Source organism: Sciurus vulgaris (genome assembly GCF_902686455.1).
Source record: "Sciurus vulgaris genome assembly, chromosome: 7".
Taxonomy (NCBI): Eukaryota; Metazoa; Chordata; class Mammalia; order Rodentia; family Sciuridae; genus Sciurus; species Sciurus vulgaris.
Window position 1 is genome coordinate 57,973,608 of NC_136467.1, and position 25,014 is coordinate 57,998,621.

Here is a 25,014-nt window from a genome sequence, read left to right on the forward strand (position 1 = left end):
ACATGTACTGCTAACAACTAATCCTAGTCTAGAGAAATTGACCAGAGCCTGTCTTCCTTGCTTAAATGACAGTATTAGACCAGATGCCATATTCTCTATGAAGTTCTAAAGTTCTTTGTTTTATTAGCGACATGCCAAAAGTAAGAGTGTGAGGGATGCATACGGGTATGTATATACAGTATGTGCATGTGCGTATGTGTGTGCACATGTGCACGTGTGCATGTATGTATGTATGCATATGGATGCCTTCACCTCTGGAAGGATGGGTGCCAAGATTGGTCAACTGCTTACAAAGGTTTAAAAACAAATTACTCTCAGCAGAATTGAATGGCAAATCTGGTTAGGAATTACTCATTTCCTTAAATAAGGATTTGACAAGACAAGTAATATTCTTGTTTTGTTTACATGCAGAAGAGCTTAATCTAGAGTGGATGGATCCTGAGATACATATCTTAACACAATCCAAAAATGAACCCTCCATTCATCATTATCCTATGTACATATATGATTACACGAATGGTATGAATCTACATTGTCACAACTATAGAAATGAAAAGTTGTACCCCATTTGTGTACAATGAATCAAAATGCAGTCTGTAAAAGTCAAAAACAAATAAATAAAAAAAAGAACCCTCCACAGCAAAGACTTCTTTTGCTCCAGCTCAGCACACTGGTACATGAACAGAGGCAAAATGAGTTTTATTTATCAGTTAAATCCTCTCCACCCACCACACTCTCTTGGAGCTTTGTCAAAGTACTGATGTCTGATGCCTTACAACTAAGTCCAGCAAGCCCAAGCTTTAAGCTGTCATCTGAGGCAGATTTCATGATCCTAACGACACAAAACAGCTAGAAAAAAGATGTCCATCACCACACAAGCCCATTATATACCGTAAGCTAGGACAGGCTTGCAACCAGCACCTAGCAGGCAAAGCTAATCTTATCGCAAAGGTAAAAGAAGTTATTTAAGTGTAGTTTGATATGCTCCAACATAGCCCAAGCCTGAGTCATGAAGCATTCCAGACGTTGAGATTAAAATCTTATGGCAAACATCCTTTTCATTCTTTCCTTAGGAAAATGACATTGCTCAACACCAATGCTTTGGGGGAGGGGGAAACGTATAGATTCCTTTGATGAGAAAAATTAAAGACAGCAAGACATAAAGGCGTTTTCTTTTGCTTAGATTCCTACTTTTCCTCCTAATCCCTAAATACAAAATTGCAGAAGGTTCCCATGGCACCTCATAGTTGAACTACACCCAGTCCCCAGTCCCCCATCCTGTGCCTGGTTTGAACACCTTCTCCATGCTAAGGACTCCAAGTTTTGTCTGTGGCCTCTGCCCTGAACTCCAACCTGATATATTCAATCAACTTCCTGCCCGTCTGTATGAACATGAACTTGACATTTCAGACTTATGGTTGTCCAAAAACAACTCATGAATTGCACTTTCCCTCCCAACCTGCTCCTCCAAATCTTCTCCTTCTCGGTACACGCTGGGGTTCCAAACCCAGGACACTTCTCAGCCCCTTGTACTCCCCCCCATACGATCTGTCAGCAAGTGCTGTCAGTTCTACCTTCAAAATGCACCAAAATCTGCCCATTTCCCACCAATCACATTATTTAAGCCACCATCACCTCTTGCCTGTATGATTGCAATTTCTTCCTAACTGGTTTCTTTCTTTCCACTCTACCCTCTCTACAGTCTGTTTCTACCCAGCAATCAAAGTAATCATTCTAAAATACAAAGTTGATCAAAATTCTCCAAGGATTTCCCATGCCACTTAGAGTAAACGTCAATTCCTTCCCTAAGGCCTAAAAGACTTGGCATGACAAGAGACCTCTTCCCTCACCTTCCTCCTAGCTAGCAGGCTGGCCTCCTAGCTCGCCCTGCAGGGTTTTTGCAAAGGCTGTGTTTTCTGCCTAGGGCATCCCCTGTCCCCTCTCCTCCATGGCAGACTTCCTCACTTCCTTCAGGTCCCTGCTTAAATGTCACCAGAGACCTTTTTTCACTACCTTATCTAAAATGGCACTGTCTCTGCCCTTGTCTATAATATATTTCCTGTAGCCACATTACACACTTATTTGTATTTGTCTGGTCTGGTTAGATGAGTGCAAGGACATCCAATTGGAAGTCACACTTCCTATTAAGTTACCTAGAAGTTTTTAGTTCCTGATTTCTGAGAAACAAAAATCAGACTCTATAATTTACCCAGCTGGTACTTTCTGCAAAATCAAATCATTATTCTAAGATAAAAAAATAGTAAACTAAGACTTTTAGTAATCAACAGAACCAAAACAACATGAAGGAGTGCCTTATCACTCACTGTAGAGATATTCTATATCACTTTACAGGACAGACTACGTATTCTATTAATAAATACTTCTGCACATTCACTGGACATGTAAATATTTCTAAATGATATGCATTCACACTGAGATAATATATTATGCATACTAGGAAACAAACAAAAATAAAATCCTTTTTTCTTTCTCTACATTTTTTTATCGGATCATTATAGTTGTAAATAATGGTGGGATCTGTTGTTACATATTAGTACATGCATATAACAAAAATGAAATCTTAAAAGGAGATTTTAAATAAAATATAAAGCAGTATTGGTGGCTTTTTTTCCATGCATCTCTGTAAATGCCTTTCACATGCCCTGGGCTGTGCACTCCACATTATGTGAATTCTTTTGTTCGCTTTCCAGTACTAGGGATTGAACCCAGAGCCTCATGCATTCTCTACTGCCTGAGCTACACCCAGCCCTATGTCCTCCACTTTATTTTTTTTCTTTTTAAAAATTTGTTATTTTTAGATATACATGACAGTAGAGTGAATTTTGGTGTATTATCCATACATGGAGTATAACATATTCTAATTAGGATCCCATTCTCATGGTTGTACATGATGTGGAGTTTCACTGGTCGTGTATTCACATATGAACACAGGAAAGTGATGTCAGAGTCATTCCACTGTCTTTCCTATTCCCATCCCCTCTCCCTTCTCGTCAGTCCCCTTTGTCTAATCCAATGAACTTCTATTCTTCCCTCCCCACTATTCTCAACTTTAGAGACCACATTCCTAACTGCTGCAGTCTGTACTTTTTATCCTAATTTCTCCCCTATCTGAGATATTCCCATTTCCTTCAAAATATTCTTGCAGTTTCCTGTGATTTGTGACAACATCCTAGAGGCTTTCAACAGCATTGTGTGAAAATGTGAAAGGAAGTACTGTGTGTTGGCTTCCATCCTGCCCGAATTATGGGGGTACATGCTTCAGATCACCTCCTTTGAATTACCATGAAGGTATACTTGCTACTCAGTTTTGAATGTATCAGGGTTCCTCTGATGTGAAGGAAAAAGGCCTACATTAAAAATCCATTTTCCTCCACACTTCCTCTAATAAATTGTTATTGTTTATAAAGGAAATGAATCACAGTAACACGGGTGCAAAACAATCAGGACTTCATGTATCATATTAAAAATACTTTTTAGTCAATAGTTACTTAGCAAGATAACAAATCAGAAACCAAATACTCTAGTGTTCTCTCTAGTAATACATACACAAAAAAGACTGATTAAAACTATATTTGAGGGCTGGGGTCATGGTTCAGTGATAGAGCACTTTCCCAGCATGTGTGAGGCAACTGGGTTCGATTCTCAACACTGCATATAAATAAATAAAAATAAAGGTCCATCAACAACTAAAAAATAAATAGTTAAAAAAAACTATTTGAAATACAATACTTACGTGCCCCAGTGCACCTTAATGGAACATGTCTTCTGCATGACACCAAATCCCTGCATTTCTTCAGTGTCATCAAAGTAGGAATTTAGGAGTCCTAACCCCTCTGGTTCAGTAAATAAATCAATTTGACTAATTCTGTAATCCTGAAAAAATACATATACACATATATAATACACATACAACAATTACACCATGTATTATAGTAAGCTTGTTATTCTTGTTTCTTGCAACCAATTAAAATAGGCTTCAGGGCTGGGGTTGTAGCTCCAGCGGCAGAACACTTGCCTAGCATGTGTGAGGCATTGGTTTTAATTCTCAGTATCACATATAAATAAATAAAATAAAGATCCCATAGACAACTAAACATTTTTTTAAATTAAAAAAATAGGCTTTAAATGTACACTTAAAAAACATACACTTTCATGGGACACCTGCCATTTTATCCCTATCCTATTTTTACCCATGACTTCATAATATGCCTCTTTTTGGAGCAGACACACTACTTTAGTAATGTGTCTTAGCATTACATTCAAAAAGATCAGAAATGCATTTTATGAACATTCTGGAACACCATTTTCACATCCTCTCTTGGCTTTCCTTGGTCACAGGAGTTCTGGCTACTTTGCTCACAGGCCATTCTCTAAGTCCAGAGATCCTAGACTATAGAATGGCTGCCCTTGGAATTTTCCTCAACTATTGTTTTGTGACCACAAAACCTCTGGGGTAACTCTCTGTGACTAGACCTCTATGATGTTGGTCTAGTCTAAAATGTAAAGCCAAAACGCACATTCATGGTGAATGAATCTTTCACACTTAGGTCATTGTTCCATGCCCTGCATATTCAGGTTCATCAAATACTCTTCAAAGGGCCTTTCCTGGCAGAGTGTAGTAATCAAATATTTATCAAACCCCTTCTATGCTGCTGAGTTGTGTGAACTACAATACAGAAGAAACATTACCATTTGGGTCAGTTGAGATGAGGCACTTTCAAACATGACCCAAATGAGGAATTAATGAATTAAAATGGTAACCCTCTTGAATATATGTTATGATATGTGTTTCATGTTTCAAAGAAACCATGCAGATGATCTGTTAAAAAAAAATGTGTTCCTGCCTTTCAACATAATATAATTCAGAACAATTTAATCCAAGGGACTAAATCAGAAAAATAAATTATTAAACAAAAAGTGTTCACACATCATTATTTAAAATAGTAAAAGAGAAAGAAAAGAAAACCTAGAAACAATTTTAAGATCCACTTAAAGAGAAAATAATTAACGATGGCATCTAATTTATGTCTTGAATGATAAATAACATGTCATTTCAATGAGATATAATATTTAGCTAAACCTCAAACCACATAGCAACATTAAAAGCAATTGCTACAATGAGTCTGTTGTTATCAAAACAAACAGAGAATATGCCAATGTGCTTCACTTTCTTTACCCCACCTTCCTGGATGCACCCGAATTCTCACCTCACCAGATTCCAGTGCCACCCCTAGTTGCAAGTCATTGAGCAATGTTACCCATGGGAGTGTGATTGTAGGAAAATGGTAATGGAGACAGAGAGAGGATTGGGAATTATAGCGTTAAGTAGAAAAAGCAGAACATTGCACTTGTATGTGAGGATTACAGCTACAGAAGGAACAGATGAGAATACAGCCAACAAAGGGTAGAGAATCCAAAAGTGTGAAGGGAGAGGACATGTTATGAGGATGGGTTTCAGATATTTTTAAACAATGCTTTATTACCAATATTATATGTGCAATAAATAAAAATGTAGGTAAAATATTCCATTAATGAGGACATTTAGAAATAGGGTTCTTTATATTTAATTTAGAGCTTTTCACCTTATGTACTTAAAACAAAAGACAAATTATTTAGAATACCAATTATCATTTAAGTCACTCAGAAATGGGAGATGCTTTCTTCTGCCAGAAAGTGTTGCTTATTCTAATTTTGGAGCCTTCTATTGCACTTCATGACACCCATCTCTGTGATACAAACTTGGGGTTTTAATTTTTCACTTGGAAGACCAATTAATCTCATTTTTTAAAATTCTATGAGCCACAAAGAAAGATGTTGATTACACCTTGCTCATCCATGAATAAGAAATCAAGAAATTGTATCTAATCCATAAAGAGGCCTCAAATATCTCAAATAACAGTTTTTAAATTCACACAAAATTCCAGAGTTGAACTATCAACTGAAATATTTTTGGATTATGTTTCCAAAATACAGTATCTATAAACTACTCAAGGCAATCAGAAATCATAAAGCAACCAAAAAGACTAAGTAAAGGGAAAAAAAACCTGTTCACATAGAACTTATTACAACCAGGTAGCTACAAAAGGTACATTTGGGAGATGGGAACAGGGGTTCAGGGGTGAAAGATTTTTCTTACAGGTTTATTGTAAAAAAAAAAAAAAAATCTAACCAGCTGAAAAAATGTTCTACTTTGTTTAAAATATACAAATACTTAAATAATAGAACGTATATAAAGTACCAAATATTTTCCCCAATCATTTATTTCATAAAATGAACACTTCCTTAAAGTAAGAATCAATAAACAATCATACAATAAATATTTACCATAACCTACCTGGACCACGTGTCTGATTGAACCAATCACTACAGGTTTATCAGACTCTACCTCCTCATTTCTTTCCAAGATATCTTCTATTCCCCAGAGAGCAGACAGTTCCAATTCACCTTCTTCTAAGGGGATGGAATGTCCTTCAAAATTTGGTTTCTCATACAAAATCCAACTAAGAATAAAACACAACAAAAACATTAGCTAGTCTTGGGAGAGAGGTTTTAATTCTAAACTACTCTGGTGTATATATATTCATTTTAATTTTATTGTTGTTATTATTATTATTATTATATCAGTGACCAATTCTCTAGCAACCAAAATGGCACAAACGCTCCCTAAAACAAACTTTACTGGGTATAATAAATCTCTGATAATTCAAGAACAATATCAGGATCACAGGAAACTTGTGGGTTATCACTACAAACATTATAGGGTTACCAATATTCTATGGAATTGCCAGTTATTGGAGACTTACAAATGGTACATCTGACAAATGGATGTTTACCGTAGTGGGGTTCCCCCCCCACTTAGATGTGTAAAAAACATGTCTCTTAAAGGAATTTTAATATATGTTAGAGTCAAATCAATGAATGTTAATACAAAGGACCATACGCATACTAGTGGAAAAAGCATCTTATAACTACTCTTCCCAATAACAGCCAAACACCATGAAAAGCCTCATATGGATATATGACAGTGCTGCTCTTAAGTGTTTATACTTTCAAGAAAAGAAATAAGCCAACAAAATCTGCAAAAGAAAAAAAGCACTGTTCTATTAAAAACAAAACTTATGCAAATTTGTTTCACTACAATTTTCAGTCTTCAAATTTAAGAATTAAGTAAAATTTTATTTTGCTAATGAATATGTTAAATACATAGAAAACTATATTAAAGTACCTAAAATCCTAATAGGAAAAATGTTACACATTTAATCAAATGGAGACCAAAAGAAAGGCTTACTAATTTTTAAATCCATAAAATATAACACTACCTTCTTTATTTCAAACAAGTTTATAAGCAGATACCAAAGATAAGTATGCCAGATCAGTGATTTTTTTAAGTTGCTTTCTATTCAACTTCTTGTGCATTTGCAAGACACAATTAAAATGGTTAAACAATTTTAGAAACTGTCAAATTGTTATATTCTCACCAGTTTCTTTATTTAATCAAAACTATTTTGTCAAAAAATCATAAATTAAATTTTAGTTAAATTCACTGAACTGTGTCATTTATTTCTTAAAAATTTCATGTGGCCCAGGAACATGACTAGTGTGTGCATTCTGGGTTGTGGGAAGGGCCTGGAGATTGAATTCAGGGAGACGCTTCCACTAAGCCACGCTCCCAGCCCTTTTTATTTTATTTTGAGACAGGGTCTTGATAAGTTGCCCAAACTAGTCTCAAACTTGCAAACTTCCTGTCTCAGCCTCCCAATTCTCTGGGGTTATAGGTGTGCACTACCACACCCAACTGATTAGTGCAATTCTTATCGATATCATTTAAAACTCATCAGCTAAACGTCTATTATGGGCTCTGATGTATGATTAACCAGAAGCAATGTTGTGTGGGATATGTGTACTGCACTTTTCTAATTTTTCTACAATAAACACGTATCACTCTTATAATCAGAAATAAGTTTAACCATATTTCTTAAATACAAATTCCTTATCTTACCATACACAGTATTTTCTGCATTTTACACTGATAAAGACATAATCGTAAATAAGGAGTGAGGACCAAAAAGGTGCTTAAAAAGGTAAAACACACAGGCTGTGAATCAGGAAGCCCAAGGGCCACTCTTACCATCCTCTGACGACTTTCACAAGTACTACTGGAGAGAGGTTCCAAGAAGTGCAATCTTCAATGTCACTGAAAATTTCAATGCACTCCTCCGAGACATCAGGCTCAATGAAAATCACCACCTACAAGAAAAAGGAAGTGGTAGCACTTCGCCTGTTAGACCAAGATGAAATCTAGACTAGAAATAGAAAATAATCTTACCTTTCCAGGTCGGGGATTGAGTTTATTTTGAATACTTCCTCTCAGTGTCTGTAATCAGATGAATAAAAACACGAAAAATAAATACAACTTTACATAGCAGTCCTCTTTTTCCCACCTATAAGTATGATCACATTTACCTCATGGTTTAACAGTTTGAAACATGTCCACCTTTATGCCAAACTTGTATTAAAATTCTTTGAGTTTATACTATTAAAAGCTTCCCCCAGCTGGGCACGGCGGTACATGTCTGTAATCCTAGAGTCTCAGGAGGCTGAGTCCGGAGGATCTCAAGTTCAGCGCCAGCCTCAGCAACTGAGTGAAGCCCTAAGCAACTCAGTGAGACCCTGTCTCTAAATAGCATATAGAATAGAGCTGGGATGGGCTCAGTGGTTTAATCCCCAGTACGAAAAAATAAAAAGCTTCCCTCACCCCCAACTGTATTTGCCATTTCAATTTCTCTTCAATTAAATGTCTGAGATATTTCCACCTATGCTAGAAAATTCAGGGTCCCAAAGCCAGACCTATGTTTTATGTCAATTCACAGAATAAGAACCAACTGAGAAATTCTAATTCAGATAATATCCATGTAATCTCAAATACATAAAAAGAAATTAGAATGTACTAATAACTTATCTGTAAAGAGCTGAGTCAGTTTATATGTTCAGACACCTTCTACCAGAATCTGTAAATACTGTGTTTTCATAGTAATATCTACCATCATTAACAACTACTGAGTCTAAATAAAAATGAATGTGGCATATTTCACAGCATAGACTGCACATGGTATATTTAATCCCCCCTTTCTGATGGACAAAATATATTTTTATATGACTCTGAAACTAATTATTTTCAAGACCATCTGACAAGACCAGTAAAGCCAGAAACACATAAGATAATAAAAATAGTAATTATACATGTAAAAATATTACAAAACATGAACTACTTTCAATGCTGACCAGGATGCCTGCCTTTCTAAAACCTGCCTTTGATCTGACTGCCCTTACATCATACCAAAGTGGGATCTCTCCACAAGATCACAGGAAAGCACCACTGGAGCATTATTGTAAATCAAAATGGCATATACTTATATATATTTACATGCACACATTAGAAGTGGACAGACCAAAGGAAACACCTACAATTTAAAGTAAAATTCAGGTAAAACATTACAATGGTTCTATAGTCAACAAAGGCTATGATCTACAAAAAAAAAAAAAAAAAAAAAAAAACAATTTTGCTTTACAAAGTCATAAAAAGTCCTAGAAAAAAATACAGAACATTTTGTGTATCCTTTTTACTCCAACTAACTGAATTTTCATAGAGAAATTTTGTATATTCTGTCGTCAGATTATAGTTAAATAACAGATGTGATCTAAAATAATTCTAAAAGAACAAAGTCATGATGAATGGGAAGTGAACGAGCAGAAATTTTGTTCTTGAGAGAAACAGTTAAGAATCTTATGATTTCTGACTGCTGTAGGCAAATTTAGTTCTAAAAGTATGTTCCAGATGTCCCTAGTGGGTCCCCAAGATCCTTTCAGAATGTCCATGAGGTCAAAGCTATTTTCATAATAAGAAGAGGCAATTCTCCCTTTCCATCTCTCTCAGAAGTGTGCAGAGGAGTACAAAGCTCTGTGTGATGTATAACAACACACTGCTTTGAAGGCTAAGGGAATGTGCGCTTGTGTTTTCTGGTGCTTCAAATTTTTCTCCGTTGTTAATTTCCAATATAGTAAATTCTGATAGGCATAAACCATATTTTATAAAAGCTCTTTGGGGTTATCAATAATTTTAAAATGTAAATGGATACTAGAACCAAAAAGTCTGAAACCACAAGTCTACAAAATCATATGAAAGAGGGGATCTGTATTGCTGCTGGAAACCCATCTCTACATTTCACAAGAGCTTCCAACTACACTCTATGCTTGGATTATTGCACAAGCCAACACAGCACACTGAAGCACTGCAGTGAATTGACCAGATGAGGACGGGGCAAGGTGTTTTCTGCCTGGCAATCTATGGTAGATCATGGTCCACGGTTGCCAGGTAGCTGGCTCACAGGGTGGGCCACAGGGACTCAGTTCCATTCCTGCTTATTCAGTTCCACTCTTGTTTCCAGGTGGGTAAAGTGGAGCTCAAAACCTGTTATTCTGCCTTCCTCTTTCATTGTCCTCCCTCAACTTGAATATCAAGCTCAGTGGCAAAAAAGGCACAAATTCACCAGAAAAAAACTGAAAAAAAAAAAAAAAATTCTGGCTGGGGTATAATTCAGAGTATATGCTGAGCATGCACAGTCCCTGGGTTTAATCACACACACACATATGGAAAAAAATACTTCAGACAGATGAAGATGGAAAAATCATAAATCATAATTGTCCCTCAAAATCATATGTTGCTATCCTCTCAATAATATTTAAGGAAAGATACAATATAAATCAAAATTTTCTTGCCCCAAAACTTTGCAGGAAAAAAAATGTGTTTTTTTCCTAATGAAAACTAATTCCTAGCAAACAGAAAATGCTTTGGCTGGGTAGGACTTTCCAAATAGAGGAAGCTACTTCACAAATGTTCAGAATTCTAAGAATAGTACTGAGCATTTTTACACTGAAGAGGTAAGAAAAAGTATCTTATCTGCCTCTGAAATCTTAAAGCAACTTTTCTATACCTGTCGTAATACAACATGCAAATTCACATGTGCCTTAAAATATAGTTTACTTGCCCTTCAAGATCATCAATGTCTTTCTCGAAGAGTCTTTGTACCTTTTTTCCTTGGGCCCTGGCAATTCCTTGTACACAGAAGAGCTTCAAACACATGATAAATAAAAACTATTGCACACAAGCACAACAATTTCTAAAGAACAACATGAACTGCTCATCATCCTCTCTCCTCTAGCTTTATAAATACTCCAAATAAATGTTGGTACTTACCGTGGTATCTGATAATGACATTCCAGAAAAAGAAATGCTGGGGTCATACCGGCTTGATTTGAAAAGACCCATGAAGTCAGTGTCACTGTTTCCATGGTTTGGAAAGTTTGATTTAAGAACACTTTCAATATGATTAGCCTTTTCCATACCATCATTGTTTTTTGATTTGGAAAATTCTGAAAATTTTGTTTCTGGCAAGTGTAGGTTGCTTCGTGAATTCAGGTCTTCTTTGTTTTCCTCTTTTTGCAAGTGTTTCTCCATGTGGCTTGGACTTTTCAGATCTGAATGAGATGCATTTGATGAGTTGAAATTGAAGACCTTCAAGGAGTGGTGGGGTGGAAGACTTGGCTGCTCTTTGTCTAAGCCACAGGGTGGGGCACCCTCCGTCACGGGCTGTACCACTGAAGACCGAGACAGAGAACTGTTCTGAGAAGTGCTGAAAGAAGTGGTCATAGTGTTGACTGTCGTCACAGAGGGAGAGAAGACTTTGTCTTGTGGCAAAGAAGATAGCATGCTTGAGAAAAGTGCGCTTTTTTCTAGCCGTGATCTCTTAACTCCACCGCTGGTAACATCCCTGTTCTCTTTGTCATTTTTTTCTAAAGTGGCCTGATGTTCACTTTTTCCATTTGTAGTGTTCGTGTGCAAGGACTTGAAGAGGACACTCTGCTCGGTGGATGCACGTTTGGGTCTCAGTTTGGATTTGGAGTCAAGGTTCTGCATCAAATGTAAAGCAGGTAACATTTCTGTCTGGCTTTCCTTCTTCTTCCCCAAACCAAAGGTGAACACGTTGGGATCAAACACCTTTTCTAAATTGTCCTCGTGAATAGGAGGCATAGCAAAGTGAGGGGCAGGGGAGTTTGGCATCCTGGCCTTCTTTTTCTTCTGGGGCACACAAATTGCACTGTCCATATTTTTGATAATTTCTGTGAATTTTTCCATATCAGAGGAAGAATCAAATACACTATCATCACTACCAGCAGAAACATTCAAAAGACCCGTAGGGGTGTCCTTGCCATTCACCATGTTTTGATCTGGCCTCTGGGAAGTTTCTGAATGATTTCTGCTGGTGGGAGAGTTGGTGGGGCTGCACTCAGCCACCGAGTGTGCTTGGCTGCCCTGACTTTCAGCCTGGATGGGCAGAGCTTTCTCGCATTCTGGTGGTGTGATCTGAGGGACAGATTTTGCCACATGTTCCTCTTTACAATGAGTGTGTTTGGGTGATACACCCAGGACTTCCTCTTGCTGGGGAGCACAACTTGCAACGGAAACCACTTCAAGTTCATTATTGTGACAACTTGGCAACTGCACTTCTTTAACTTCAGAACTTTCTGAAATGATCTGGGAGCTCACATCCTGGGTGCTCTCCATGGGAAGAACGAAGGACCTGACCTGGACAAGGACCTTGGATGGACACTCATTTACCACAGCTTGTGGGCTTTGCTCTGGGGATGAAGGAGGGTTTGCTTCTCCTCCTCCCTGTTTGGACAGGGGCATTTTCTCACCGTGATGAGACACAGGCAAAATACGCCCATTATGGTTTTCTGACACTTTGAGATCAGTGCAGGCAAAATTACTTATGGGAACTTGAGCACATTTGTCTTTGGGAACATCCACAGGAATGGGTACAGGCAGAGGAAGAGAAGGCCCTGCAGATGACTCATCTTGGGGCTGTGAGTCAGTCAGTGTACCCTGGGGCTCTGGAATTGAATCTTTGGCATCAAGAATGGTGGGGATATCTTGTGCTGTATCATTCATATTTTTAAGTTCAAGTCTTTTGCTGTCAGCAGCCTCAGAGTTGTCCTCTCCTAAGAGCTTATGGTCCTTGATAGGAGTCAGAGCAGCAACCACTGGTTCTGAAGGACAGCCAGCATCTATTTGCACATCTGCTTTGTCATCTTGGTTAGACTGGGGACCAAGAGCTTGACCTTCAGTGGGCTCCCCTCCTGTTTCTCTGGCTACTGAGAGAATCTCTTCTTTGGGGACAGTGACTTTGGTTTCTGCAGAGGGCTCCTTCATCACCACACCATTATGGTGACTGTTTGGCATTACTCTTTTTTCTGGTTGCTCCATTTCCTTGGCTTTTTTGGCTAAATTCAGCTTTGCTCTCCCAACAAATGTCTTATTCGAGGCAGGAACGTTCCTTGTGCCTCGAATGTCAGTGTGTCTTGGGCTACTGTTCACTCGTTTATTTTCAAATAAGGAGATTTTGGTAGCAGTGTTTCCCTTATGAACTGGCTGGCTAAATGGATTATGTTCATTTCCCAAACTGTCAGGATTCTTAGGAGTTTTAAGGTTTAATTCCACATGTTTGGGTTTGGCAGGCCTATGAGAAAAAAGAAGTAGGGTACTTATTGGCTCAGTTTTAAAAAGCAAAAACAGAAACCATTTTATTAGAAAAGCTTGAAAAGCCAATATCTTTCTGGTATATAACATGTTTAATGAAACTTTTTAAGCAACCCTAAATATGCCATCGATTATTTTTAATGGATGTTTTGCTTGCATATTAAGGATGAGAAGGTTGTACAGTTAAGAAATCCTAAGGAAAAGGGGCTAAAAAATTTACTAAATACTAACATATATTAATGCTTGGCACTAGAGTCAGAAGACATCACGGGACTTAAAGAATAGTAGAACAAATTTAAGTGCTTAATGCTTTCCTGTACTTAAAATATATAAATGATTTCCCCAAATATCAATGCCTTTTAATCTTAATTATTTTTAAAAAATCTTAAAAGATTAGATTATTTAAAATGTTCATCTATTTTTGAATTTTGTTTAATATTTTGGTTCTGTCATTCTTCCTTCATAAAGAATTTTCTGATTACAATGCATTCACTATGAAAAATTTGAGGGGCTGGGGATATAGCTCAGTTGGTAGACTGCTTAAGACCCTGGGTTCAATCCCCAGCACCGCAAAAAAAAAAAAAAAAAATTTTTTTGAAAAATACTTTTACAATCACTCATAATCCTACCACTCAGAAGATACCCCTGTTAATATTTTAGGTCATTCCCATCTTTTTATATACATAATTAAGTGCTTTTTAATAGAGTTGAAATAATTCTGTTCATAGAGTTTGGTATCTTGTCTTTTTAAAAAAAAGGAAGGAAGCTTAACCCTTAACCTTTCTGCATGAAAGTCCATCACACATTAACCATAATTTACTTATCATTTATTCAATTGTTGGTTTTGTTACAACTTACCAGGTAAAAAGAGCTTCCCTTGTCTGTCAAGTTTGTTGAATATGACTACTCCCTAATGGAAATAATGGCTTTGAATGTACACAGTGCCTTCTTTCACAAAAACAAAATGTGCTCTGTTGGGCATGTGCTGGCTCCAGTCCTGGCTCTCACATTAATTATCTATGTGAACTTGGTCAAGTTACTTTACCTCTCTGGACTCTACCTTCTCTATCTATTAAAAAAAAATCTAGATGGCTTAAACAGAGTTGTTTTTATTTTCCTCCAACATATGGTTGAAAGAATCCTTGAAGTCCTTGAATGGGGACAGTGGGGACTGCAGAACAGTGGTGCCCATCCCCTTTCAACCAGAATCACTCCCACTTACCTGTTTTACATATTGCTTCCATCTAAACTTTTCTAGAAGAAAGGGTTCCAAAGATTTTGTTTTTTAAAGTTGGTCGAGTGGTTTATAAAATGGAAGAAATAAATAATAACCATTAACAGTCACTGATTGCCAAGCACTTGAGAAATGCCTGGTTTACCTAATGTATATCTTTGTACATTCTGTTCTAAGGTGAGGAAGTAGAGGCTTAAAGAAGGTAAGTAACTTGCCTGAGGTCACACAGCTAGTAACTGCTCTCAGACACCACACTCTCACTATACTATGCTACTTCCCTTTCAAAGTCAGATTCGAATGGCCTGAAAGAGCGCCCCTGGTTCTTTCCATCTTTCTCACTTAAGGACTCAATGAGTTATCAGGAGATCTATCAGATAAGGTGATCAGATAATGTGTTCTCATAGAACACAAAAGAGGAAAAGCACAGAAATCCCTTGCAGGTGGAGCCTCCAGAAGGGACAGGCAGAATGACTCTAGGTGAGACACCTTATCCTTCTGGATAAAATGAGAAGCCTGGGCTAGATGCCACTAAGTCCTCCCCAGAAAAGAATTTCAATTTTGTTTTTGAACTTTTATTTAAATACTAAGTTTGATATATACTCATAACTTTCTTCCAGGCATTGCTTTCCCCATTATCTTCTTAAAATACTGAGGATCCCTTATTTTAGGTCCATATCTTAAATTTAAAAGCAAAATTAACTTATAAGCATTTCTTTAAAGATTAAATTATAAAACCAGTGAAATGATACAGTAACTTTACAAATGCTATACTAATCAATAAGGGATAGCCACATAATAGGGAATATACATTTTAAAATTCTCACCAATCAGCTCAAGGAACAGTACTCAAGCCAAACATCAAAGTGTACCTTTCCATATAAATGGAAAACACTACAGGTTAGGCAACAGCTAAGAATAGGAAACATCTGCACATTAAAGATTTACATCAGATCGAAATGCCTTTTTACAACCAGACTTTCTGTGCTATTAAATTCTGCTACCAAGAGTCACTGCAATTAACCTAGTTCAGGCTGATTAAAAGGAAGGCTGCCATAATTCACGTTGTAATGCCTTCATTAAAATGTGAGAAGGGAAAAGAATCTGGTGTCTATAAAGTCAAAGTTATTCTAAGAGGAAAATTCTCCCTCTTTTAAACATATCATTTTAAGAATTCAGTATTTGGTAGAGAACTTGAAGAAGTAATTTTTCTAACAGTATACAAATGCATGCAGCTTTACGGTCATTTTTCAGGGCATATACAATGATTTTCTAACTCTTCAGTCTCAAATTTTTTTAAAATATAATCTGATTAACATGGTTACTTGCAATATAGTCACAGGAAGAATTAAAGGGTCTGAAAACCCCTTTAATTTGACCCATCAAAGTGAAATGGTTCAAAGACCTAAAAAGAATTATTAGTTTTCCATTTTGATAGTTTGCCAATTCACCAAGTACAAGGCACTGTGCAGAACGAAATTAAATAAACTGGGTGGTAAAGTTTCAGGTAGAAAGTAATCAGTACTGAGAAAAAGACAGTAGGTTTAGTTCAATTAGAAAGCAGCAAAGGAAGAAGAGTTCCATTGTAAGATTGGCTTCCTGCTGTTTGTTTACCCTATTCCTTAACAGTGTAACATTTCTGGTTTTGCCACCACTCTCTTCTGATTGGAAGACAGGTGAAGCATCCTTAATCTGGTATACAGCAACTTCTCTAAACTCACACTTAGGAGGTTTCAGTGTTGGGTCACACTAGTCTTCTGCAAATAATGAGCATCATTCACAGTTTAAGTCTCCAACGCTACCGTTACAGAATAAATAGCTGACTATATCAAAGGTCTCTAAGTTGGCAGCCCGGTAAGGTAGCTCATGTTATTCATTAAGCACATCTTCCTCAAGTGTTTACCAAACAGACTTTCTACTCCAAAGCTTACTTCTTCAAGAAATCAAACAGAAAGAAACCATTCAAGAATGCTAATGTGAAAATACCAGCTCCCTTAACAAATGTGTGAATGTAGGAAAAACTTGAGCACTTTAATCATTTTCACCTGGGCTAACTGGAGTGGGGGATGGGACTTGGGGGAAGTTTTACATCATATCCTGATCCTGCCCATCTATACAAATCACGTTTACCCTCAAGGCACCAGCCTCAGTTCCTCCAAAAACCCCACAGTGATTTCTTCCTTCCTGACACTCTCCCAGCGTTTGCAGCAACAACATCCATTTGGCAGTTTAATCAGGTATCACCTCACACTGTTTGATTTGTGTGCTTCTTTTGTGCCAGAGGGGGCCATAAACATTTCAAGGGTGACATGCTGAATCACAGTTATAGTATTTTCCTCCCATGGTACCTAGAACAATACTCTGCACAGAAAGTACTCAATAAATATTTGTTAAATCAATTAACAGCACATAGTTACAGTTTGTTGTTTTGTGCCTTTTCACATAGCAAATTATTTTCCAGTAAGAACACATTTTTTTTCTTCACTTGGGTAACTGAAAACTGATTTTCAACCTACGAGTAAAAATTGCAGGCTCCTAACATCAGAGAGAGGAAGAGGCAACCAAGATTTTTGTAATAAGGATTTTTTTTTTTTTTTTTTTTTTTTTTTTTAAGTTTTAGGGCAATGCACTAAGTTCCACAGTGATATGACACAAGCCAGGGCTACTGGGTCATACTGAATACATTAGTGTTTGTTCCATGAATATTTTAAGAACGTCTTACTGGTATGCCCTGTGTACATTTTGAATAAGGGTTATAATTAGCTCGTGTCAAATCATGAAGTCTTATCTCCATTATTCATATAAACAGTGAGCCTCAAGGAGGTATCCTATTTTTTACATTCATTTAACTTAGATCTTGTATTAATAAGAATTAACTGATGAGGACGCCAAAGATGTCACCTTCTTAAAACTTAACTCACGTTATTCATTAAGGACTGGGTCCTTTACTCTCTAAAGTTCAGCACAGAGAAGAAATTTCAGCATACTGACAATTCCAAAATGCAAAGACCCTGAGCTTCTCAGAGCGCCCCACCCCCAGCACGTCTGCGGACACACAACTCAGGACCAATTCCGCAGCTACTTACAGGGTCACTTTAGTGGTTACGGTCGACCTGCCCGCACCGAAATGGTTCCTGGGCTTCAAGCAGTCGGCGTCCGAAGCTCCGGACGTTCTGCCCAGTTCTTTGCCTCGGCCTCCCTCTGCCCGGCCGTCGAAGTGGTTGGGGAGCGGGCCCCTCTTGTGCTCAGGCTTGAACTCCGGCAGCAACGAGCTGCTCTTGACAGTGAGCTCACGAGGAATGACCCGGGCCGCCTCCTCCCCGCTGTCGGCCGCGCAGCTCTGGGCTACCACGCCGGGGTCGGACGCCGGCGCCCTCTTGGGTGGGGACTCCTTGGCAGGAGCCCGCGGACCGCTGGCAGGCTGGCTGGGCACAGCCTCCGGGGCGCGGCTCCTGCCCTTCCTCTTGGTGGGGGACGAAGCCGGGAGTGGCTGTTTGCTCCGGTCCGACTCCCCTCGGAGCTGCCCTTTGGGGCCGGGGCTGGACTTGGACTCCGAGCCCGCAGCTGAGGCAACGCCCCCGTCGAGGGCCGCGCGCGGAGATTTCACTTTCTTTTCCGCAGAGATATTCTCTGTAGCCGCATTTAGCGCCACCTCGTCGTCGAACACCGCGTCGTCCCTCGCCGCGCTCTCGGGCAGCGTGGCGTCTGAGCCAGAGGAGTCGGTGGCTTTCTGAGATTTCCTCCGCCTGCCCGATCTGCGAGTGCCAGATCTCTTCTCCATGTCGTCGGAATCGCCGCAATCCTCGGTTCCGGAGGTAACCACGACCGGCTCTTCCACCTGCGACACCTCAGTCTTACTCAAATAGATATCCAAAGTCAACACTTTGGAGGGATGGGCGCGATCGCCACGCGCGGCTGTGCCGCTGGCCTGCCCGGTGCTGATCTTATTCTCTGTGCACTCGGCAGGAGAGTCACCTGGCAGAGCAGATGCGCCCTCGGGGGGCTGGCTGCGGGCGTCTAGGGGCAGCAGAGAACTTTCTACAGTACCTACGCTGGGGGCTTCCTCTAGTCCTCCAGCAGACTGCTCCCGGGTGGGCGACCCCGGCACACCCCTCGCATCCCAGGCTGTCTCCTGTTCACCTCCAGCGCCGGGCAAAGGGTCCGCCCCCAGACTGCGGGAAGGCGTCTCTGCGTGCTCTTGCCTAGAGGAATTCCCTGGTGAGGAATGCAGCTGCTTGGCAGCGGTGGTGGCATCTGGGAAAGTCTCTCCCCCTGCCTGCAGAGGTTTTAATTGGGGTGAATCACTTTCATGGCACTGCTGCACGGCCGCTGCACTGCTGCTACAGCAAGGTGACAGATCGGCGTCACGGGGGACTGCCTGGACACAACTCTCTGAGTGCTCGCCGTCTGCTCCCTGAGGGGAGCCCTCCTCGCTCCTGTCTGTCTGCTTAGGTTGGCTGCTCTGAGACTCACTCTTCTCGCCCTCTCTTTCAGGGAGTTTAGAAGAGGTTATATCTTTGGAAGAGACAGATTTGACACTTGAGCTGGTGGGGCTCTCTAACCCATTTCTGGTGCTCCTTTTCCTTCCTGCCGTGAATAGAGTGCCAAGTTTCCCTAAAACAGGCTTCCTTCTGTTGTCTTCTGCTGGTTGTGCTCTGGACTGGAAAATAAAACGGGAGAGAAGATAAAATGTGAGAATCTGTTTTTTTCCCCTTTACGTAGCATATTGCAGAACTACTACAAGCTAAATGGAAGTAGTTTCTAATTGAAAAGGAGAATGCTGTGTCTTTGTTACTTTTCTCAACAAAATCCTCATTTTACTTTTTGAATTTTTCTTAAAACACCGTGTTTTTTCGCCACTACATTACTTAGAATAGCACTTCCTTTCATTATGTTTCTTGCTTTTTTAAAAAAGGAAAATTCGAAAAATCCAAATAATCACATATACAGAAGAAACAATTCCCAGTTTTCGCTAGCTTTTTTTTTTTTTTTTTTTGCCTCCTTCCTCAATAAAGATGCATTTTCAAAACAGCCATGCGGCTTTTTAGTGTATACGACGGCATAAACACTAACGTATCTTAGGAAGTTTTTCATGAACACCATTCTTTTTGTATAGGAGGGAGGAAGGGCTAAGAAAAACCCTTCATAGCCTTCTCCAGAACGTTAAAAAAAAAAAAAAAAAAAAAAAAAAAAAAAAAAAAAAACCTGGATTCAACAGCCTTGCAAAATGAAAACATCAAGCAAACTTGAAGAAATCCAGCACCTGGCCCCGCCCTTGGCAAACCAGCGGCGGGGAGCGGCCAATGGGAGAGGCGCGCGAGCATTCAAACTCCCGCCGCGCTCCCCCACCGCAGGTCCCACCTCTTCCGGGCTCAGCGGGAGGTTTCTCCCTCCTCCCCTTCCACCGACGACTGTAAATAGGAGCGACTTTGTACCAAAAAGGCGCGAAGATGGAGGAGGATCTCCTCCGAACACCTGTCCCCTTGCCAAGGGCAGAAGGCAGTGAATGAGCGGGGCTCTGCCCACGCAGCCTGCGCACCGGGCCGGCCTCTCGCACCCCACGAGGCAGCGGGTGGCGCACTGGCAGCGGCCCTGGGACCCGCCCTCCAAGGGAGAGGTCTGAGCCGCCCGCGAACGATCCTCCTGGGTCCCGGGAAGCGGGAAAAACTGAGCTTCTAACATTTCCTGGAGCAAAACGGCCGGTACCAGGTGCCCCTGCCGGAAGCCAGGAGGAACCTCACAACAAATCAATACAAGCAAATCCGCCAGTGGGAGCGGCGCTCGCCTGGGTTTGCCCGCGCTGGAAAGACTGGGGCGGTAGAGCCAAAGGGCGGGCAAGAAGAGGAGGAGGCGGGCTGGGAAAGGAACTGGCGAGCCCGACCTTGACTCCATAGGAAGGCAGCGCGTGCCGGATAAACGACCCCGGAGACACCGGGCTCTCAGGTGTGGCCACAGTCCCTTAAGAATTAACTCTTACACTCAGAACACAGAAATAGCTGGTGTGGCAGAAAAGATTCCCCCACCTTTTCAGGAAGGTGAAGATTCAGGACAACATTGACTACAGGGAGATTTTAAATCACCCTAAGGCAACTCCATTTCATTTGCGGTACACGCAGCCAGTGGAGTTTGACTATGGTGCGAAATTTTAAAAGACGATAAAATTGAGCATGCATCTGCTGAGACAAAATCAGCAGTGTAACATCCTGTAGCCGAGCTACATACAGCTTGGTGAGGTAATGCTGTTACCTCATAGAGGGATGAGGAAAGAAAGCTAAGTGACTAACACAGTGTGTTTGTAGCAGCAATAAGTCGGAATTCAAAACCTAAGTCCTGCAATTCCAACTCGTGTTCTTTCGAATCGCTCACAGTGGGCCCCTTTCAGAGAACATAGGTGCAGACAGCACTCTGGAACCAGAGTGGGCCCTGAGGAATAGTCCAGACCACCCATCTTGAGTCAGAGCTCTTAAGGAAGCGCTCAGAAACTATATTTGCTTACAAACTCCAGGCGATGCTTCAGGCCTGAGAAGCATCTGGTGGAAGTTATGAAACTCTAGAGAGGTGGTAGACTAAGGTGCATCCACTCAGGAGCTTTTGTGACTGAGGCAATCTACTTCTAAAATCTAACCAGAGTTTTGGGGATCCAATTCTTCAATGGTTTCAGAAATAATGGAGAATTTGATTGAATGAGACATTATTCTCCATATACATATATAACTATATGATCGGTGGGATTCTACATCATGTATAACCAGAAGAATGAAATTATACTCCATTCTATATCATGATATATGTATCAAAGTGCATTCTGTCATGTATTACTAATTAAAACATTTTAAAATTTAAAAAAATTTGGTGTGATATAAGAAAAAAATAATTAAAATATTCTGACTTCTGAAACATTTGGATTCTTTCACAGGTCAAAGGTATTATATGATTTTAAATCACAACACATGCTTAATGAACACTATGCCCCAGACACTTGCTACTTAGCAAGTGATTTACATAGATTTTTATTTTATCCTCCCATCAGCCCTCAAAGTAGGTCTTTTTTATGCCCATTTGCCATGGTTACTTATCCCTGTCCAAGGCTCCATGGCCAGTAAAGTCTTTCTGACTCTGAATATAGAGCTCTTTGTCTTATTACTGGACTGACCATCAAACACACACTGAAGAAGTAGCTGGAGAAAATAGGTTTGAGTCTATTGGTTGAATTCCAGTCCCTGTCAAAATAAAACAGCTAAGTGTATTATTCCATCCTGCCAATGATGTTGAAATCTGTTTTTCCCAGGCTGTGAAGATGCCTGATCAGCATTAGTATTGGCATTTCCTCCCATTTTTGGCTATAGTTGCTTTTACAGAACTAGTTACTTACTCTTCAACTTGCCTGTAATTATTTGACTACTCCTGGTCACCCCAGGAGCAGTCTATTTATCACTTGCCATATTGTTTTGTTGAATTTCCTAAATTTTTAGAGGTTTGTTTATACACACATCTTCAGAGCAACTTCATTCATAATAGCCCCAAACTGGCAACAACTCAAATGCCCATCAACTGATGAACGGATAAACAAATCTTGGTACATCTATACACCAAGAGTACTACTCAGCAATAAAAAGAAACAAACTTTTGAAACATGTAACTGAGAAATAGGTAGACTTTCCTGGAAGAGAAAATGAGATCCTTGGTAGAAGGAGACCTGGATCTATAGCACTGAAGGATATGGAAAACAAATCCCAGGGGGAGAAGGGAAACAACAACCTCCAGAGAGAAAAGGAGGGCAATGGGTCCCAGAGAGAAGAAAAATAATGGGCTTTGAACTTTCACAACTCTTCTGACTACCCAACTGACACATTCTGCTATGATTCAAGTCTAACTGACTTGAATAAAACTCAGACCCCTCTTGTAACCAGTTGCCATTTTCCTCCTGAAAATGTGTCCCTCTGGTGATTAATAAAGCATCACTGGTCCATGGAGGTCTGTCCCCATTTCGGTTATTTTTACTTTCAAGCATGACCAGTCATGCTTATCTCTTTAGTTAGATGACAAAACCTTTAGCATATGCCTGTACCAGATCAACTAAAACAAAAAAACATAATTTAAATGCCACCAGATTCAAAGACAACACAATGTGCCTACACAGATTTATGGGTAGACTACTTAACTGAAAAGAAACATTCTGAACTCCAAATATCAAATGAATGACATGGGATTTTTCAAAGAAGTCTGCCTGAGAACCTGAACATTTCTTCCCAAGAAAATCATATACACAGTCACAGAGTTCAACTCTGGGTGTGTCACTGTCTTCTCCGAGAAACAAGGGGCACCCAGACTCTGGCTTTGGGGTATGTATCCTCTTGCTGTCCTTAAGTAAATCTTTGGTTGGACCTTGCTTTTGACATGTCCTGGAATTCTTTTCAGCAATTTAAATCAAGACCTATGCAGGCCGAGTTGAGGTCCCATCGCCCCCTCCTCTAAAGCCCGGTCTGGTAATGTAAGAACATGGATGAATCTCAAAAGCATTACTACATTAGGTGGAAGCAGCCAGACCCAAATGGCTACATACTGTATTGTTGCATTTATACATGTGTGATAATTCAAATCTAATACACAATGATAGAAAGTAGATCAATGGTTACCTGGGATCAGGGCTAGGGTTAGGGATATTGTGACTGGGAAGAGATACAAAGGAAATGTGGGAAATGTACAACATCTTGATTTTAGTGATGGTAACACATGAGTGCATATCCTGTAAAATTCACCAAACTGTATACTTATATTGGGTATACTGGTTAGGTGCTGTGGGACATGCCTGTAATCCCAACTACTTGGGAGGCTAAGGCAGGATGATTACTGGAGCTCAGGAGTTCAAAACCAGCCTATGTAACATAGCATGACCCCATCTCTTTATTTAAAAAAAAAAGATAGCTGGTTGGATAAACAGAACTCACATAATGGACAACCTTAAATGACAGAATAATAATTTTATAAATAATCTGATAACAGTAGAGACTCATTAAAGTTTCTTGGGGGATTAAGAACAATTTATATTGGATATCACACAGTGCCCTATAACTTTGAGGCCAGCGGATATCCCTGTGCCTCTTATGACTATAATCCTCAGTCACTGCCCCAAATAAAAACCTTTCATTTAAAAAAATAAATAAAAAGTAGTTGGAAGTGGTGGCACATGCCTGTTAATTCCAGCTATTTGGGAACTGAGGCAAAAGAATTGCAAGTTTGAGGCCAGTCTGGACAACTTAGCAAGCCCCTGTCACAAAATACAATTTAAAAGTTTGGAGATGTAGCTCAGTGGTAGAGCACCCCTAGGTTTAGCTGCAAGTACTGTCAAAAAGCAGGTGGTTGCAAGGGGTGGGGATCAATGATGGGGATGAAGCTCAGTGGTAGAGGACTTGCCTAGAAATGTATAAAGCCCTGGTTTCAATCCCCAAAGCCCCCCCCCCACCACACACTTATACAATAATTTGTTATATAAAATTGTATCTATGAAGTTGTTTGAAAGATAAAGCTTTCCCTGAGAAATAGAAGAAATACAGTGTGTGGCACAGTCTGTTTGGCTTGGGTACATATTTCATGGTTCTTAATGTAAGGGAGTGGTCCTCAAGTCATTTCAAAGGATAAAATCATTTACAGGGAATGTAGTCCTCTCCCAAGGGACTCAGTCCCTGTAGCTCTCCAGTAGCATGGTATCTTTGAACAGGATCATCTGAGCAGGGCTCACAGAACCCCATTCCTCCTCAGTCACATCCTTAGTCACATCCTTTGACAATACCACTTCCTGAACAGAATACACATTTCTTTTCAAACAGAGATTGTTTCTTTCCACTATTCATAGATGAAGTATAGCAGTTAGAGAATGAATCAGGTGACCTCATGGTTGTCAGAAAGTGCCAGTAAGTATGAGCTTTTGAATTTGGAGTCCTAAACCTAGAATGGGAGGCCACACACCCAGAACCTTCTCCCTCAACCTCTAATCTATTAGAAAGGGAAGTGTTTTGCAAAGAGACCATCAGGGCCCATCAGGCAGCTTCATGCTCCCCAGACTCCCTCCTGGCACTCTGAGTCTGACCTGGGCAGCACCCTATCTCTTCTCAGGCTGAAAGTTTTCAGAACCTATGCCATGCTGGAACTTCCTCTGTAGTTAACT

General features: G+C 39.9%; 1 protein-coding gene across 3 annotated transcripts in view; it reads right to left on the reverse strand.

The window, feature by feature from the left end:
- Window positions 1-25,014, reverse strand: part of CRYBG1 (crystallin beta-gamma domain containing 1) — a 226,187-nt gene that overhangs the window by 30,862 nt on the left and 170,311 nt on the right. For all 3 annotated transcript variants that reach the window (XM_079149028.1, XM_079149030.1, XM_079149029.1), the window contains 6 exons: window positions 17,936-19,509; window positions 11,276-13,598; window positions 8,348-8,395; window positions 8,150-8,268; window positions 6,356-6,521; window positions 3,755-3,894 (listed from right to left, as the gene is read on the reverse strand). In XM_079149028.1, the coding sequence (XP_079005154.1) occupies window positions 3,755-3,894; window positions 6,356-6,521; window positions 8,150-8,268; window positions 8,348-8,395; window positions 11,276-13,598; window positions 17,936-19,509 (4,370 nt within the window). The remainder of the gene's footprint in view (window positions 1-3,754; window positions 3,895-6,355; window positions 6,522-8,149; window positions 8,269-8,347; window positions 8,396-11,275; window positions 13,599-17,935; window positions 19,510-25,014) is intronic.